The sequence below is a fragment of the Equus caballus genome, unplaced genomic scaffold, assembly GCF_041296265.1.
Source record: "Equus caballus isolate H_3958 breed thoroughbred unplaced genomic scaffold, TB-T2T haplotype1-0000340, whole genome shotgun sequence".
In the NCBI taxonomy this organism is placed as follows: domain Eukaryota; kingdom Metazoa; phylum Chordata; class Mammalia; order Perissodactyla; family Equidae; genus Equus; species Equus caballus.
In genome coordinates this window covers 605,207-621,430 of record NW_027221872.1, presented here as the reverse complement: position 1 = coordinate 621,430, position 16,224 = coordinate 605,207, and the positions used below count along the sequence as shown (strand labels likewise).

At 41.6% G+C, this 16,224-nt stretch overlaps 1 protein-coding gene across 1 annotated transcript in view; it reads right to left on the bottom strand.

Moving 5' to 3' along the window:
* Positions 1 to 11,835: 11,835 nt before the first annotated feature.
* Positions 11,836 to 16,224, bottom strand: part of LOC138922038 (uncharacterized) — a 28,741-nt gene continuing 24,352 nt past the window's right edge. Inside the window, exon 4 of the mRNA XM_070258822.1 lies at positions 11,836 to 12,702. Coding sequence (XP_070114923.1) covers positions 12,692 to 12,702 — 11 coding nt within the window. The 3' untranslated portion in view covers positions 11,836 to 12,691. The remainder of the gene's footprint in view (positions 12,703 to 16,224) is intronic.

The window sequence follows — 16,224 nt, the reverse complement described above, 5'->3', positions numbered from 1 at the left end:
TTCCCCCAAACGATGCTTAGGTCATTTAACATTTAAATCAAGCACATGGTATGAATCCCTTTAAAACACGCTTTTGCTGAAGTAATTGTGCACATACATGATTAGAGTCCTTTCTTTCTGTTGACTGATCACACCAGTGAAATGTGAAATGAGTTGTTTGACTGACTGGACTTTTAGAAATCAAATGGGATAGGCACAGGGTTTGGAGAAAAGCCAGGTCTTACGTACAGCAGTATTCTACAGTGCAGGGACGGCCACTTTCAGATGGCTTTGGATCTGGGCTGCCCGTGGCCTGTGTGATGCTGTCGGTGACGGGCCCTGAGATCCCCCACAAGCCCCGGAGTGGGCGGTGCTTCAGTGGACCAGTTGACCCATCTCTACCACAGACACACGGCACAAAGCACACTGAGAGGTCGTGAAGCTCAGTTAATATTTAAAACATTTTGATGCTCAGGTAAAAGGGGATTCAAGTTGTCACCAATTAGTAGGAAAAGACTAATTATTATACATACCTATGATCTTTTATAAGTAGAAACATTAAAGGAATCTAAAAGCTGTCACTTTTTATGAAAGAGCAGATGGCCTGAATTAGACCCCTAACATATAATGAGTGTGAGTGTGTCTGTCCAGGTCTGGATGCAGATGATCCAGATCTAGATCTAGACAACTGAACAGGAACACTTTGAAGGGCTGTTGGGGGAGGGGAGAGAAGAGAATGGAAAACACACTGTCGATGTCCTTTGAGTCATTCTATTCAGTACTATCTATAGGGATTGATCCAGAAAAAGCAGTGCCTTCTGTTCCAGAATTTAACTACTTGGAAATATGTTTAAATTATCCTATTTCAATAAAATTCACAGTTTAGGCAGTAGAGACTTCCTGAGTCCCTACTCTGGGCCAGACACTCAGCTACTATGATGAACAAGCCACAGCACTGGCTCTTCAGGAGCTGACAGTCCAGTGGAAGGAGCCAGGTATATAAATAGGGCTGTTACCCTACACCCCAATTTTCTACCTTATCACCCCATCACCACTAAATTAGCATCTGGTTCTTGGAAGGAGTAGTTTGTCTCATGTCAGCTCCTGAGTTTTCTCCTTATTGGTCGTGTTCCTCCCCAAACCCCTAAGTCAAAGGCCACCACTGCCTTTGCTGCAGCTCATCTCCTGAAACCCCCCAAAGGGCTCCACATACAATTATGGAGATTGTGTAAGGCCGCCTTTGGGGACATAGACTACTGTAGGTTCACAAGGTGACTAAGGGAACTTCATGTAGGAGAAAACATGGCAGGCTAAGTCTGGCTTTTCCCAAAGGCAAAAGAAAACTTTTTGCAAAGAAGTTCAAATCTTTGTAACCCTCCCAAGCATCTCCCCAAGAAACTTGAAGAACACCCGTGTCCTTTGCTAAAGCAGTTATCTTCTAGTTGGGACTGGGGACTGGGGTGATGGCTGAGGGAGCCTCCTTCCCCTGAGAGATCTAGCTGGTGCTTTGCCATTTAAGGCTGATCTTTGAGGTCTCTATGGCAGTCTGAAGTGAGAGTGGTCCTCATCACTCTTCCAGGTCTTCTGGAGGAAACCTTTGATTCAAACACACACACACACACACACACACACACAGACACAAACAGGCACACACATACACCACCTGTTTCCTTTGCCCTTAGACACAGGAATTCTTAAGCACGGGGTCATCAATGCTGGTTTCCCAGAGCAAACCCCTAGGGACTGGAGGAGGGTGATGAGTGAAGGGAGTAGCTAGTCTTCCAAATAAAGCAAGAACAAGCGATAATAGCCACGGGACTGTGGCCTTTGGGGAGAGGGACTGGATTAAACTGTCTGCTTTGAAGGTAAATTGTCTGACTGAATTAGATAAGGTTTTTTTCCAATTTGGTTTGCAAATATAGTGACAGGAACATTTTTGTTTGAGTTTACTCCACAATCTCAATAGTCATAGATTATCTACAAACAGGTTCAGATACTTAGGAATAAGGATTTTGGGTAATAAAGATTCTTTTCATTGAGTGTGGGGTAGTAACTAGGAACAAGAAGAAGCAGCATGCTGAAGTGGTGGGATGATTCAGCATGGGAGAAATAGTGAACCTTCTGTAAACCTGAGGATCTTTTCTTGACTCAGCAGCAAGAACTGGTGTCTTAGCACTTTTTTGCCAGAGTTACTAATGACCCATTATAAAAGAACAACTGAGGTTGATTATTTATCACGAAGGGATTTCTGTGTGTAGATAGAGCAGCATTTGCTCGATTGAGCCTCTCTCAGTCCTAATCCAGCACAAAGGCACTGCTTGGCCTGGAGAGGGGTGTGGCATGCCCTGAGGAAGCTGGACAGAATCTTCTTCCCTCGAACCACGTGTTCATTCATCTAGTTTCTGCTCTGCTCACTCTTCCACTAGTCTGTTTTCTCCACTAATGGCCTGCCCCACCTCTCTCTCTCTCCCAACACTTTCTATTCTCCATTCACATGGCAGACAGAAGATGCTGTGCATGATGGAGCCCAGTTCGTGAACACAGGTCTCTCCTGGTCAGAGGGGAACTTCTCCTGTTTTCTTTTATTCTCCTTTTGTCCCTCTTTTCAGAATTTTAGCCAATTACCTCTTTTTGCTCCTCACCTTCTGTGACAAGTCCACTGAGCTTCTTAGTTTTAAGACAATAAGGGGGATTTGTTCCTGTAAACTCTTTGGTTAAAAAAAAATGAAAAGAAAATGAAAAACAGTTCTGTCAGAGATGGAAGTACAGGTAAGATCTGAAGCTCGTCACCGCTGGGCAGTTCCAGTTCACTGGGGGCTCTGTATGTGACCTGAGAGGAGACATATTTAGCAGTTAAAAGTATTTTTAGGAGACCTTAAAATAGAGCCAAAGAATAAATCTAACAGAAACAAGAAAAGGAGAACTTGGATTCTGGGATACCCTGTGGTTCTTGAAATGTGAATAAAATTACTTCCTGAAAAAGCTCAAAAAGGTTGTTAATCATTCTCTTCTCAGTCACCATGTTCAGCAGGGTCTCAGGTGCCTGTCTGACAAATAGCTCCATGGGCGTGAGTGATCCAAACGAGGCACAAATCTTTACACACTTCCTACTTGTCAAAACAGCCTGCAAGATTTTAAAGAAACGTCCTCGCTTGACAGCTCCCGTCAGTAGGCCCTGGGACCATGCGGGGACCCGACACGTTAGGTGGACCTGTTCCAGCTACTCCATTCTTTCCTTTTTCATTCCCTTTCTTTTCCTCTCTCTTTTTAATTGTGTATTTTATATGTTACCACCTTCATAACTCTAATGTTCTTGGTGGTCAAATGTTACTGAAATCAGGATCCTGAGAGTAGTTCAAGAAATAGTGTAAGTGGGAGTGCAAGAAAGGTTCTTCAATGGATGTGTTGAGTCCAGCACACTTTTATCTTATCAGTTGGTTTCTTCTTCCTTGAGAGAAGGAGGGGAATAGCTTGAATGAAAAGTACATAGACCAACTTGCTATAATGCGTCATCTTAGAAGTTGACTTTAGACAGATGAAGTTGAAGTCGTATGTGAACACATAGTACACCAATTCCTTCCCTAACCCTTCTATTAGGGCTCACTGTGCCCTCACCATGTGATGGTCATTGTGTTTTTGTGCTATGCTCCATGAGAGCTATCAGCTGCATATAACCACCTCCTTTTCAGATATTTAAAATCTACCAGTGGGAACAAGTATGTACACAAATAACTTTATTACTAAGTGGAAGGTAATGTCCCTGTAAAGATATAAATAAAGCTCTTGAGTGTTCTTAGGAGAAAAAGATCAGATCTAACTAGAGGAATGTGAGGAATTCATGCAGGAATGGATTTTCCACTCCAAATGATTTCTCAAGAACTACTAAGCCTCCAGCAGCTAGAGATTCGTAAGAGGTCATTCCAAAGCTCTGGGAATTGTGCCTGGAAAGCCAATAATGTGGTAAGGTTTAGGTGTATTTGGGAAATGTTCATGTAGGCTCACTGAGATGTTCCAAGACATTTATGGATAAAAGACTATGAAGAAGACACAGATCCTGTCCATGGAGAGCGTCCAGTCTGGTGTGGTACATGATGAATAAAAAACAATGTTTGCTACAGTGTTAGAAGTGCTGTATTAGAGGCACATACAAGGGAGGAGGAGGAGGAGTCAGAGAAGGCAGTAAAGACTGGTCCTGAAAGAGACAGACAATTTTATTAACCTGCATGAATTACAGGGGAAACTAGAGTTTATACAGAGATACAGAGATGTGAAATGCACATCCTGTTGAGCAAATTGTAAGATTCAGTGGCTAGAGCGTGTGGGACAGGACGAGCCAGGAGGGGCAAGAAATGAAAGTCCAGATAATTAGGTTAGGGAAGGACCTTGAAGGCCAAGGAAAAGAATTTGGATTTATTTGCCAGGCAACAAAGGCTTCTGAGTGAGGAAATAAAATAATCATACAAAATTATATAAGTAAATACTTTTTTCTTTAACCAAAATAAAACACAGAACCTCCTCTCCTAAAGACTGGAATACCAAAGAATAGACAGACATACAAATCCAAATAATCTGGTGAATAGGGCAGTTAAAAATTTTTCATAATGGTCAAGGGCAAGGACAGCTCTGAGCTCCTAGGATTTTAAGATACATGAGAGCGCCAATGTCTGTGTTCATCACCAAGCCCCAAGTGTTCAATTAAAATTTGTTGAAAAAGTGAAGGAAATATCGGATAAGTGAGTGAAACAATGAAAATGACCCCCAAATAATTTCAATCTTTATGAAAGGAGGAAGAACAAGGAAGACCAGTGCCCTCCAGCTTTGCATAGACAGCTTCTACATGAGAAGGAGGGAATCAATCCTACATCTTGTGTTCTCCTTGGATGAGTCAATAACTAAATGGTAGTAAAAAGAATATGTCCCAAAGTCAGGGGAAAACAAGAGGTACCATTCCTAGTGAGCACACTTCCTGTGGACTTTCAACACATGTGCACAACACATAGGTAGGAATGAAGAGATGACAGGATGCTGTAATTGGTGAAACTGAGAGCAACAAATGTACGAATCTTGGTTACATGATAAAAATGACTATAGGAGGGATGAACACTAACACTCCATAGCAGAATAAATATCGAGTAGTTAATTAACAGTTTCAGCAGAAGTGATATGTAAATACACATACTTACTAAGGAAAACAAAGTAGGAAATCCTATTATCTGTTTAATATCTGTGACCTCTTTAAAGCTAGAAACCACATATTTGATGTCTTTGGTTCCTAGCACTGAGCACACTGCCTTAGTAGGCTAGCAGGCTCTCAAAAAATAAATACTAAATGCAAATGAATATACTCAGATGCCCCTTCAAGTGTCTGCATCCATCACCTTCCTCCAGGGTGTGAAGGTGGTGTGGTCTACCCACCATCACCTGCCATCACCCAGGGGGACCTCAGGAGACCATCCTTCCTCTGGAGCCCACCTGTCATTTCAAGGTTATGACAGTAAGGTGGCAATTTTTTACAAGATTTTCTCCTTCTTTCCTTTTACTGTTTCGAGGATCGCTAGGGTGGCCGTAAAAACAAGAGCCTGATAGCTCTGGAGAGAGCCAGGATGAGGGCAGGGCAGGTTGTACAAGCCCTTCCACAAATGCTCTGCCAGGCCCCTGCCTTGTGTGCGCAACACCTCAAAGCTGACTTAAACGCATCCCACTGTTCCAGGATGGCTGCCTTTCCAGACTGCAGACTGCTGGCTGGGGCAACTTGCCAAATGCTGCTCCTGGTCTGAGAAGGTTAACCAGTGTCCATGCTGCATGGGAATGAGCCTGCAGAATCAATGCCTATCGACACTGAGATTTCACTTGGATCTAACTCTGCCAGATAAAGCAGTAAGAGGCGTGAAATCCAGCAGTTCACCTGAGAACAAATTTCATGCCGGTAAATTCTAATCTTTGCTATTGGCAGTGTTGTTCAGCTCTGCAAAGGCTGCCCCACCTTCTGCCCTTTCCCAGCCTGGAAAGCAAAGCCAGCTTGGGTCACACCTGTCCTGGTGGCAGAATCCATTGTGTGTCACGGCCTCCCCTCCATGTCAGCACAAATATCCTTTAAGCCAAAACTTTCCTCTTACCATTTCCATGACGGAATCATTTCATCTGTAATAATTTTCCATCAGAGGCTGGAGAGGAGGCTGCTGGAGTTTACCTGCTGTTCAAACCAGGCACGGTGGAGAGAGACCATTTTTCTTTGTATTTGAAACCACCAGGAGGATGAAAATGCCCCATCAATACAGCCAATCAGGAGTATTTTATATCTATTGCTGCAGTGAGAAAGCCCACCTGTAACAAAATAGAAGAGGGATGCAAAGAAATAAGAAGCAAAAAATAAAGAAGAGAAGGAAGAAAGATTTAGAGAAAAACGGGAGCAGGAATAGTCAATCCTTCCTGTCGAAATGCTCTGTGGTTTATAGCAAAATAGTGCTTTGCACAGCGGGGGTTATTTGTCAAGGGTTAAATGTCACTCAAATCACGCCCGTTATGAACTGGAAAGTGTGTACGTGTGTATGCGTGTGTGTGTGTGTCTGGAAGGATCGAGATGCGATGCTTTCTTATGCATTTCAAATGGAGCCACGCTGGCCTGGAGATGACCTGCCACACAATTTTTAAATTATCTCTGAGCGCGCTCCGCTTGTTTTGGAAATGCTCTAAATAAAAATAATGGACTGTCTTTTAATAAGTCTCATTGTGAGGATTCCACATGGCAAACCACGCAGCGCAGCTTGGAGGCAAACATCGGGCATGTGTGATCTCGCTGGAAGAGAGACAAATGGTGATGCGAGGAACTCGATCGAGGGACTGCTGACAAGAAAATGGCATTTGCAAACTGACCCATCTGTCAGGGTGGAGAATATTGGCACCTGTCATGCAATTTCAGTCATGACTTTTAATAAAGCTGCTTTCCCTTAGGTAAAATTGGAACTTGACTGTAATGTTAGCTGCGAGCATGTCTTGTTTTCCCCTTCAGAGCGCTTTTGTACGTGAGGCGGTTCAAATGAGTCTTAAAGCCAAAGTAATGATGTTTACCAGCTTTTCCCCTGTTCTCCCCAGAACTCTGGATTTGAAAAAGATGTTGCACTGAGTTTTCTTTTTTTTTCTTTCTTTCTTTTGCAAAATGTCTCCTTGTGCCAATGAATGCTGGTTTCGGCATAGACTTTCATACGGTTCGGCTCACCCTTCTCCCCACCATCCCTGACCTCCCTCTCCCCCTCGCCTCCGCCTCTGACTGGGTTGTTTCAGTGAATTTAGTCCAAGGAAGTATGTATATAATAAAAACTCGATTGGGATTTGTTGGCTGTCAGTCAATAAATCAGTCAGAGTTTAATTACCAGGCAAGTGATGGGCTGTGGTGACAGGCACCAGCTCTGGTGGAGAGGATTTCTTTTGGGGCAACCACTACAGAAAAAAAAAAAAACAAACTAAAAATGAGGTTACTTTGCATGTGTGTGTGTGTGAGAGAGAGAGAGACAGACAGACACAAGGAGAAGCTAAGAGACAAAATCGAAAAGCAAAAAGTTGAGTGCAAAAGCCAAAGAGAAATGAAAAGTTAAGGAACTCCACTGCTGCCGTCAACCCTATCGAAACTGGAAATCTCACTTTCTACCAAAACTATCGGAAAGAATTACTGTATAAAAAATGACATAATGTGTTAAATGCTGTTTCACACAGTAGGAATCAAGTGTGTTTTCTCCCTTATTAACTTCCCACAAACAATGAACCATTTCTTTCCCACCCCTCCCAGCGCCCAAACACCACTTTGGAGCAAGATTCCAGGTTGAGAGACCCTACTACAGATTCAGGATTATTGGGGCGGGGAGGGGAGGGCGGGGGGAATATTCTTGTCTTTTTTTCTAAAGGCAATTCACACTCAACATAGATTTTATTTTTGACTAGTTATAGGAAATGTCATCTTCTACCTGTCATGTGTCATGAAGCTGTATGAAGATGCAGGGTATTTTGACTGAAGGGATGTTCTATTTTCTTTTAACTGTTCTCCAGTGGTATGTCTCAGTTTGTTTATTTGAAATTCTTAGATCATTTTAAGGAATTGTGGGGATCTTTGACTCAAGGTAGTATATCCACTACTCAGAGAACCCCTCTCGGCTGGAGTAGGAGAGGAAGGGAGGCATCGGGCTGTGCTGAGAATCTGGGATGGTGGAGGAGGCCCAGAGTATAGATCCTTTCCTAGAATTTAAATTCCATTGAATTTTACCAGAGTATCCTGGATCTTTTCCTCCTTTCTGGAATTCTTTTAGAATTATACAAAAGCATGAGATTTTTATAAATATATCATAAAGGTTTAAGACAAAAAAGATCAGGCAGGATGAGCTGTGAAGATATATGAAAAAAAATTATACACAGCACCAAAGCAAAATCAGCAGGCTTTTGGCTTTTGCCAATTCTTTGTGAAGAAAATATTTGGCATTTTGCCTAAAATCTTAGCAGCAAATATCAGCCATTCAAGCTTAAATTGATATTGAAAAACAAAACCAAAAAGGAAAACAAGACAAAACAAAACCCTGCACCCCTGGGCCAGAAAATTGCCTGTGACCTGAGTCCTGGAAACCTATAAACTAGAGCCAATTCCCCCACTTCCATTTGCCCTGGGTTGAATCCTTTCTAGGCCTCAGTTTACCCAGCTTGCCGCTCAAATGCCAATGCTCTTGGGGACCAATAAATTCCTCTATGGTTTCAGTCCAGGTAGCAAGTGATCAATTTCAATAAACTTAAGAATGAGCAGGCTTTGTTTAAATGTCTGTTAAAACAAACTTTATGACTGCTTCAGTGCTGTATCAGATAGCCCCCCATGTCCACATACCCCATAAAACACGTCACCAGGCTTCCCGAATATGTCAGGTTAAGAGAACCAGAATCTTTCCTGGAGCATTTCTTTTTTGAATGTCTCACCCCATATGAACAACCTTTAAGTCCAAACCTAATGGGACATTGTAACCAGAAGAACTAGAATTAGAAGAAATAATAGTGGTATTGTCTCAGAGAAAAAAGGAAGATCATGAAGTGGAAAAAATAAGCAAAATACTATTTTAAATTAGCCAAAAGGAGCTTCATTCTCTATGGTTTGACATTTTGCAGTGTCAAAAAACTGCCTGCGTTTTCAACCCATCAGGATTCTTACCTGCCGCAAAACTGCGATCAAAGGAAAGGCACAGACAATCATCCAGCCACAACTGGATTATAATCCAATGCTTACCAAGAGGGTAAGACAAACCTAAACACGCCTCAACAACAAAAAGACAGGCGGGTCCCTCTTTTAAGCCCACTATTTCTGTTGAGTATCATTTATGTACATCTTCAAATAAAAGAGAAAAGCAAACACTGAAACAGTTATTAAGTGTGGAGCTTTCCACTGCTTCCAAGCGATCACTATCATGGAGAGATGTCTATGGCAACTCTCTGTGCAACATCCCTCATTGCTGTTGTTGTTGAAATAACCATGGGGTTTCAGAAATGAGTAAAAATTAAACTACATCTTTATATTATCCTATTTTTAAAGATCTCCAGGAATGGGATTTTCACAAAAGGAATAACACTCTATTATGGTGCCCTAAAACCCTTCACCACTTTACATTCGAAGTGCTGCACTAGGAGCTTGTTTCCTCTTGTTCTCTTAAGACAGAGAGGAGAGATTTCACTTATGTGCTGTTTTTTTAATTTTTATAGACCAGCTCACTAGCACAGGATGAAAGATTTGCACAAAAATGGGTGTGGAAGTCACTGTTGGCAACAAGTCCCTGCTGGTGGATTGTTCCCCGGCAGCAAGCTCCTTTGTGCCCAGCACTCCTGTTGTAGTTGTTAGCACACGCTCCTTCATTCACTCACACACGGATCCCTCGTTCATTGGGGCAGGCCACACATTTTGACTAAAGACCTCCTTAAGCTCTAGGGAGATATTCAAAAAAAGGAAGGCAAGGCCCCTGCTTTAAAAGAGCTGGCCTTCTCATGGGGATAGACTGAAAACAACCAAACATGTAAGCAAGAGAAGCATCAGATGGTGATGAGTGTTATGTGGAAAATGAAAATAACACGCACTAGAAAGCTCCTTTGGTTTTCTGGTCAGGAAAGATCTGTCTGAAGAGGTGACATTGAAGCAAAGGAGCCAGGTGAGTGAAGGTCAAAGCAAGAACATTCCGGGCAGAGGGGACATCTTGGAACCTTGGGAAAGGAAATGAAGGCTGGCGTTTTTGAAGTGTAATGAACAAAGGCAATGTGACCGGAGACGAGTTAGGACAGGCAGGCGGGAGGAAGACCATGTAGGGTCTTGTACCCATGGCAGCAGTTTACATTTTCTGCTAGGTTTAACAGCAAGCTATTGTAGGGTTTCAGAATGAAGACTGACATGATTTGATTTGAGTTGAGTTTTAAAAGCATCACTCTAATGTCTATTTAAGTGGCCAAAAGTAGAAACAAGGAGACCAAAGAGGGGATATTGCAATGGTCCAGGCAAAAGATGGCTTGTGGCTTGGGCTGGGATGACTGTAAAGAGATGATGAGAAGTGGATAGACCCAGGACTTATCTTGAATTAGTCAACAGGAACTGCTGATGTATTGCATGATGCTGAGAGATAGTGAAGTATACCCTTCAGTATGAGCGGGCTATACTGTGTAACACACAGCACCAAAATCTTAATGGCTTAGAACAACTTAGATTAACTCCCCCTCCATGCTCCATGTCCATGGAAATTCAGCAGGGACTTTGTTCCACATTGTCCCCATCAAAGACCCAGGTTGATGGAGACGCTGCACTTGGAATGTGGCTGCTTGCTGAATTAGGATTAAAAGAATACAATCATGCACTGACTTGTAAATGCTTCCACACAATGGTGACACCTGTCACCTCTACTCACAGCTCATTGGCAAGGATCATTTGGTCAAGGGGAGGGAAAAGTAGAGTTATTCTCTGTGGAAAACAGTGGAGGGAAACCGGGTATTGGGGCACATAGCTAATATTGATCACAGGAGGTGTCAAGGGCAATGCCTCCATTTTTGATTTGAGTAATGGCATAGATGGGGCCGCCATTTCTTGACTGGGAGATGAGGGGAGGAGCTCTTGTAATCCTTCACCATGATTATAGCTGTTGGTTCAACACTCATCTTGCCAGAGACAGTGCAAGCTCCATACTCCCCAGGTCACTATTGTCCTAGACTCTATGAACCCAACACCATGACTGGAGTATAATATTTGGTGATTTTATGAATGAATTAATGAAGCAAAGAATAAGTCATTAAGCCTTTTTTTTTTCACTTTCCAAGGGTGGCAAACGATTGTATTTTCAACCTTCCTGTCTGAAGTCAACCCAGAAGTCCACATTTAAGCCTGTATTATAAGCCAGGGCTCAGCTGCATGGGCTGATTCACACAGGAGGGGTTAACAGCTACATACTTTCCCTGGCCGACATTTGGCTGTGATGAAGTTTCGTGCTCTAGTTCCTGATACCTCCATGAGTTTTGGCAACTTATCTGAATGCTTCAGATTACCTTCCTGGTCACCAGCTGACTTCTCAGTTTTTGAGTTAGCTGAACTTTCAACTCCAGCTAAGGGACACTTTGGTCAGCCAAGGCATTCTGACACTATCCTATGAGCCATTGGAGGTATGGACCATTTTCAAGTCAAGAATTGGCATGAACTGTGTGCTGACTGGAAACTCCTGAGGGCTGGTGCTATATTCCTTGAATCTAAACATTCCCAACACCAATCAGAGTAATGGTCACACATAGGCACACAATAAAAACTTGACATGTGAATTACTGAGCAAATGAATGAACACATAGATGATTGAATGAGGTTTAAAAAGATTAATGTTGTGGCAGTAGCAGGTTTAATTGGAGGAGGTACAAGCTTGTGGCAGAAAAACAAGCCCTGTTGGAAGAGTCTAGAGGTGAATTTATAATGCCCAGATACCGTCTGTCTCAGTTCAGTGAGTCCCTGGCTGAAGATGAGTGATATTTAAAATTGCAACTCAATATTCCTTCTGATTCAATGTCAGTGCGACTTGTTAGAAAGACACAGGGCAAGATTTAAAGAAATAACTTGTAAAAAATTTATACAGAGAGATAAAGTTATGTCATCAGAATTACTAATACCTGACTCCCCATGCAACAGTAACTCTGAATTCCAACACTATATAATTTGATCTAATGAAAACATGCATTGAGTACAACTTTAAGATGATAACGCTTATGGTTTTCAAACCCTTTTTAAATCTGTGATATCAATTTAGGCACCTGCTCAAGACACCCAAACCACACTTTTGGCATATAGGAATACTAAAATCCACTTAATTTTCCAGTGGTATATTAACGTGGAGTTGTTTACTTGCAAGAACAGAAACACAACTAAACTAGCTTAGAGGAATGCAAGTGCTCATATGAACAAACCACAAGCAGGACAGGACACAGCTGGAAAGGTTGTGTGCAGCTGAGCTTTGAGGATGGCTGAGACCAGGTTCTCACACACCATCAGCTTCTCTCCTTGTCTCCCACTCAAGTCCGCTTCCTTCTGTATGTTGACTCTGTTCCTTCACACGACAGATCAGCTTCCTTCACAGTAAGGAAGACACGGCAGCCAACAGCTCTAGACTCTGATGTCTCCTCTAGGGAGGAACTCAATCCCTTTTCCAAGCTCTAATTGGATGGCAAAGCAAGATGCAGATCATCTGTCACCTGGAGATGAGAGGGAAAGTGATTGGCAGCTTTTACTGAAACCACAGGGCTGTGGCTCTTGATCAGTGGTAGGAGCAGCTCTCTGAAGAAGAATGGGGTTGTTTCCAGCTGAAGAGAGCCTAGGCACTCATTCTTCCACCGTCTCTCTATGCTGTAAACCTTCAGGAGGCTGCTGCTGCTGCTGTTTACTCTGCTGGGGTTGTTTTTTATTTTTAACCCCCACTGTATGAGTGAGAGAATGAGCGTGTATTTGCTTGCAGGCTGCCATAACAAAGCACCGCAAACTGGGTGGCTTCAACAACACAGATTTATTCTCTTACAGCACTAGAGGCTGGAAGTCCAAGATCATGGTTTAAGCAGATTTGGTTCCTTCTGATGCTGTGAGTGAGAACCTGTTCCAGGTCTTTCTCCTAGTTTCTGGTGGTTTGCTGGCAATCTTTGGTGTTCCTGGGCTTGTAGATACACCCCCTTGATCTTTGCCTACATCTTCACCTGGCACTCTCCTTATGTGCATACACATCCAAATTTCCCCTTCTTATAAGGACACCAGTCATATTGGATTCGGGCCCACTCTTGTGACCTCATTTAAACTGAACCTCTGCAAAGACCATGTCTCCAAATAAGGTCCCACTCTGAGGAGCTAGGAGTTAGCAGGGCAACATATCCTTTATGGGGGGAGGGGGGACACAATTCAACCCATTACAGAGGGCGAGGACATTTTTGCTCAATAAAATGGGTGGACTTCTTGAGAGTGAACATCATTCAGTCTCTAACTCAGTTCTTCTTAAATCCCTTTCACTTGCTAATTTCTTGTGTTCTTAGCATTGCTATCTGTGTTTTAGGAGGTTTTTTTTTTTTTAACCAAAGTTAATATTGTCTATTTGCATTTAACTCTGGCAATACAAATGTAAACAACTTTACTTTTCTTGACTGTTACCAAATCATAAGTAATTACACATTTCTTATTGTAGACCTATGGACAATCAACATTACAAATTCTTTATTTAGAATTTTTTCAACCAAATTAGTTTTTCTTTAGAATATTTCTCAAAAGGAACATTGGCTACTTCCCCATCTAGTTACTAAAATAATTCTCAATAAACGCAATCACTACAGTATAATATTTTAAAACCGTTTCACACATTGCAGTAATCGAGTACTGGATCCCCTTTTGAACTTTATGTCTTCCATGTTACATCACAATAGGTATTAAAAAAGAGGTTAAGGGAAAAAATGAATGACTAATAAGTGGTATTATTCATTGTGATAATTTGTGAAGGGGAGAAAATTCGGTTTTCAAATGAAAAGGTATCAAAATCAAGGATTGATCTGAAATTTTGTTTTAAAATAGTGTCATTTTTTGCCCTGGTCTGTGAAACCATTTGTGCCCTCAGATGAGCCACTGGGAAGACTTGCTGGAGTCTCTGAGCAGAGGAATTCCTGGACACCCAGCTTACCCATTCTGGACTCTCATAAAATGTTCTCAACATGATAAAAATGTGTGTAAGTATATTTTTTTCTTATTTTTTAAATTAGTAAAAAGATAACTGAGTGGGACCCTCAGAATGGTGTAATGAGTAACTTGGCAATTTTCCCCAAATGCAATGATGAAACTGCATAAAATTATTAAAACAATTACTTTCACACTATGAAAATTGAGCAAACACATAAATGAATCAAGAAGCATTTATTCAAGCAAAACTACTGAACTCCAGGAAGGGACGATGAGAGTGTCCAGAGTTTTAGCCTAGGGATGCTCCCATCTCCCTCTGGCTTTGTTTTACCAGAGCTGAACAAGGTATGAAAACCAGCACCTTTGAGCTCTAGGAGACTGCCATGAGTTAGAATGGAGTATGGAAAAACCCCATGCCTGGAGGTGCTGTGCAAAAGGAATATGAACCTCAGTGCAAACAATTGGGGATGGATAGCTAACACAGACGGTCTGAGGGTGCAGTATCATGAGACTAACCAGAGGTTAATCAAGACAATTCTGGAAATGAGAAAGCCAGAGAAGCTCTTAATAAGATTTGACATATTCGTGGCGGTCTGGAAGGTTGGGTGTATGCATAAAGTTGTGAGAACCCTAGCCATCTGTTCATCTCTGGCTGAATATGAGGTCTTGAGTATGCAAAGAGGTGACAGGAGAAGGCCCTGCAGAAAGTAAAAAGTCAAGGATCTATTTTTTTTATTTTCTTGAGGTCATAATAATTTATATCATTGTGAAATGTCAGTTGTACATTATTATATGTCTGTCACTATATTAATGTGCCCCTTCACCCCTTGTGCCTTCCCCCCAACACCCTTTGCCTCTGGTAACACCAAATTGTTCTCTTTGTCTGTTAGTTTATCTTCCATTTATGAGTGAAATCATATGGTGTTTCTCTTTGTCTGCTAAAAGCTGGGAATTTTAATGTGTTTCCCAACCAACACTCAGATCCATTGTCAAGGGGTAGAATGGCAACATCTGGCCATTCATCAGCTGACCACTAAGCTATGGTGACCCAGAAGTGACTCTATGAAGCCAGGCTTAGAAGAGAAAAAAAGAATTAAAAAAATAATAATAAACTGGTCAGAGACATCAGCCTCTCCATGTTGCAAAGGAGACAGATTACATAATTACTCAAGTCGGTACACAAAAGCAACAATATCAATTCCGGGAGAAGTAGGAGATCTAAATCCAGAGTTGGTGCAATATTATCTAAAATGTCCAGTTGTCAACAATAAAAAATGAGACCTGCAAAGAAATGGGAAAGTGTGAACCATACATGGGGAAAAGTCAACAGAAACTGTTTCTGGGGGAGGTGAAGATATTGGACTCAGGAAAAAAATACTTAAAAAGAGCTATTATAAATATATTCAAAGATCTAAATGAAACCATATTTGACAAATGAAAATAATGTCTACAATGGCTCATCAAATAGAGAATCAATAAAGAGAGATTACTTTTTAAAAAGAACATAACAGAAATTCAAGACATAAAGTGTTGAATATCTGAAATGAAAAGTTCCAAAGACAAGCTCAACAGCAAAATTGAGTCGTCAGAAGGAAGATTTTGTGACCCTGCTGATAGGTCAATGGAGATTTCCAGTCTGAAGAAACAAAAATAAAAGGAATAAAAATTAACAGAATGTCACAACCTGCTGGGAAAACAGTCAAGCATAGCAAGAATACACATGACTCAAGTTCCAGGAGTATAATAGTTACTTTGAAGGAGAGCAGAGAAAAGGGCAGAAAAGTTCTTTGAAGAAATAATGGCCCAACATTTCCCCAAATGAGGAAAAACCAATCTAGAAATGCAAGAAGGTCAACAAACTTCAAGCAGTATAAACAAAAGGAAATTCACATATTAACACATCATAGTCAAGCTACTGAAGGCCAAAGACAAGTAGAAAATCTTGCAAGAAGCAAGAGAAAGAGGACTCATTATGTACAAGGGAACCACAAGCAACTGAAGCTGACTTCTCTTCAGAAACAATGGAGGCCAGATAACATTGAAAATGCATTTTTCTCTTTCTTTTAACT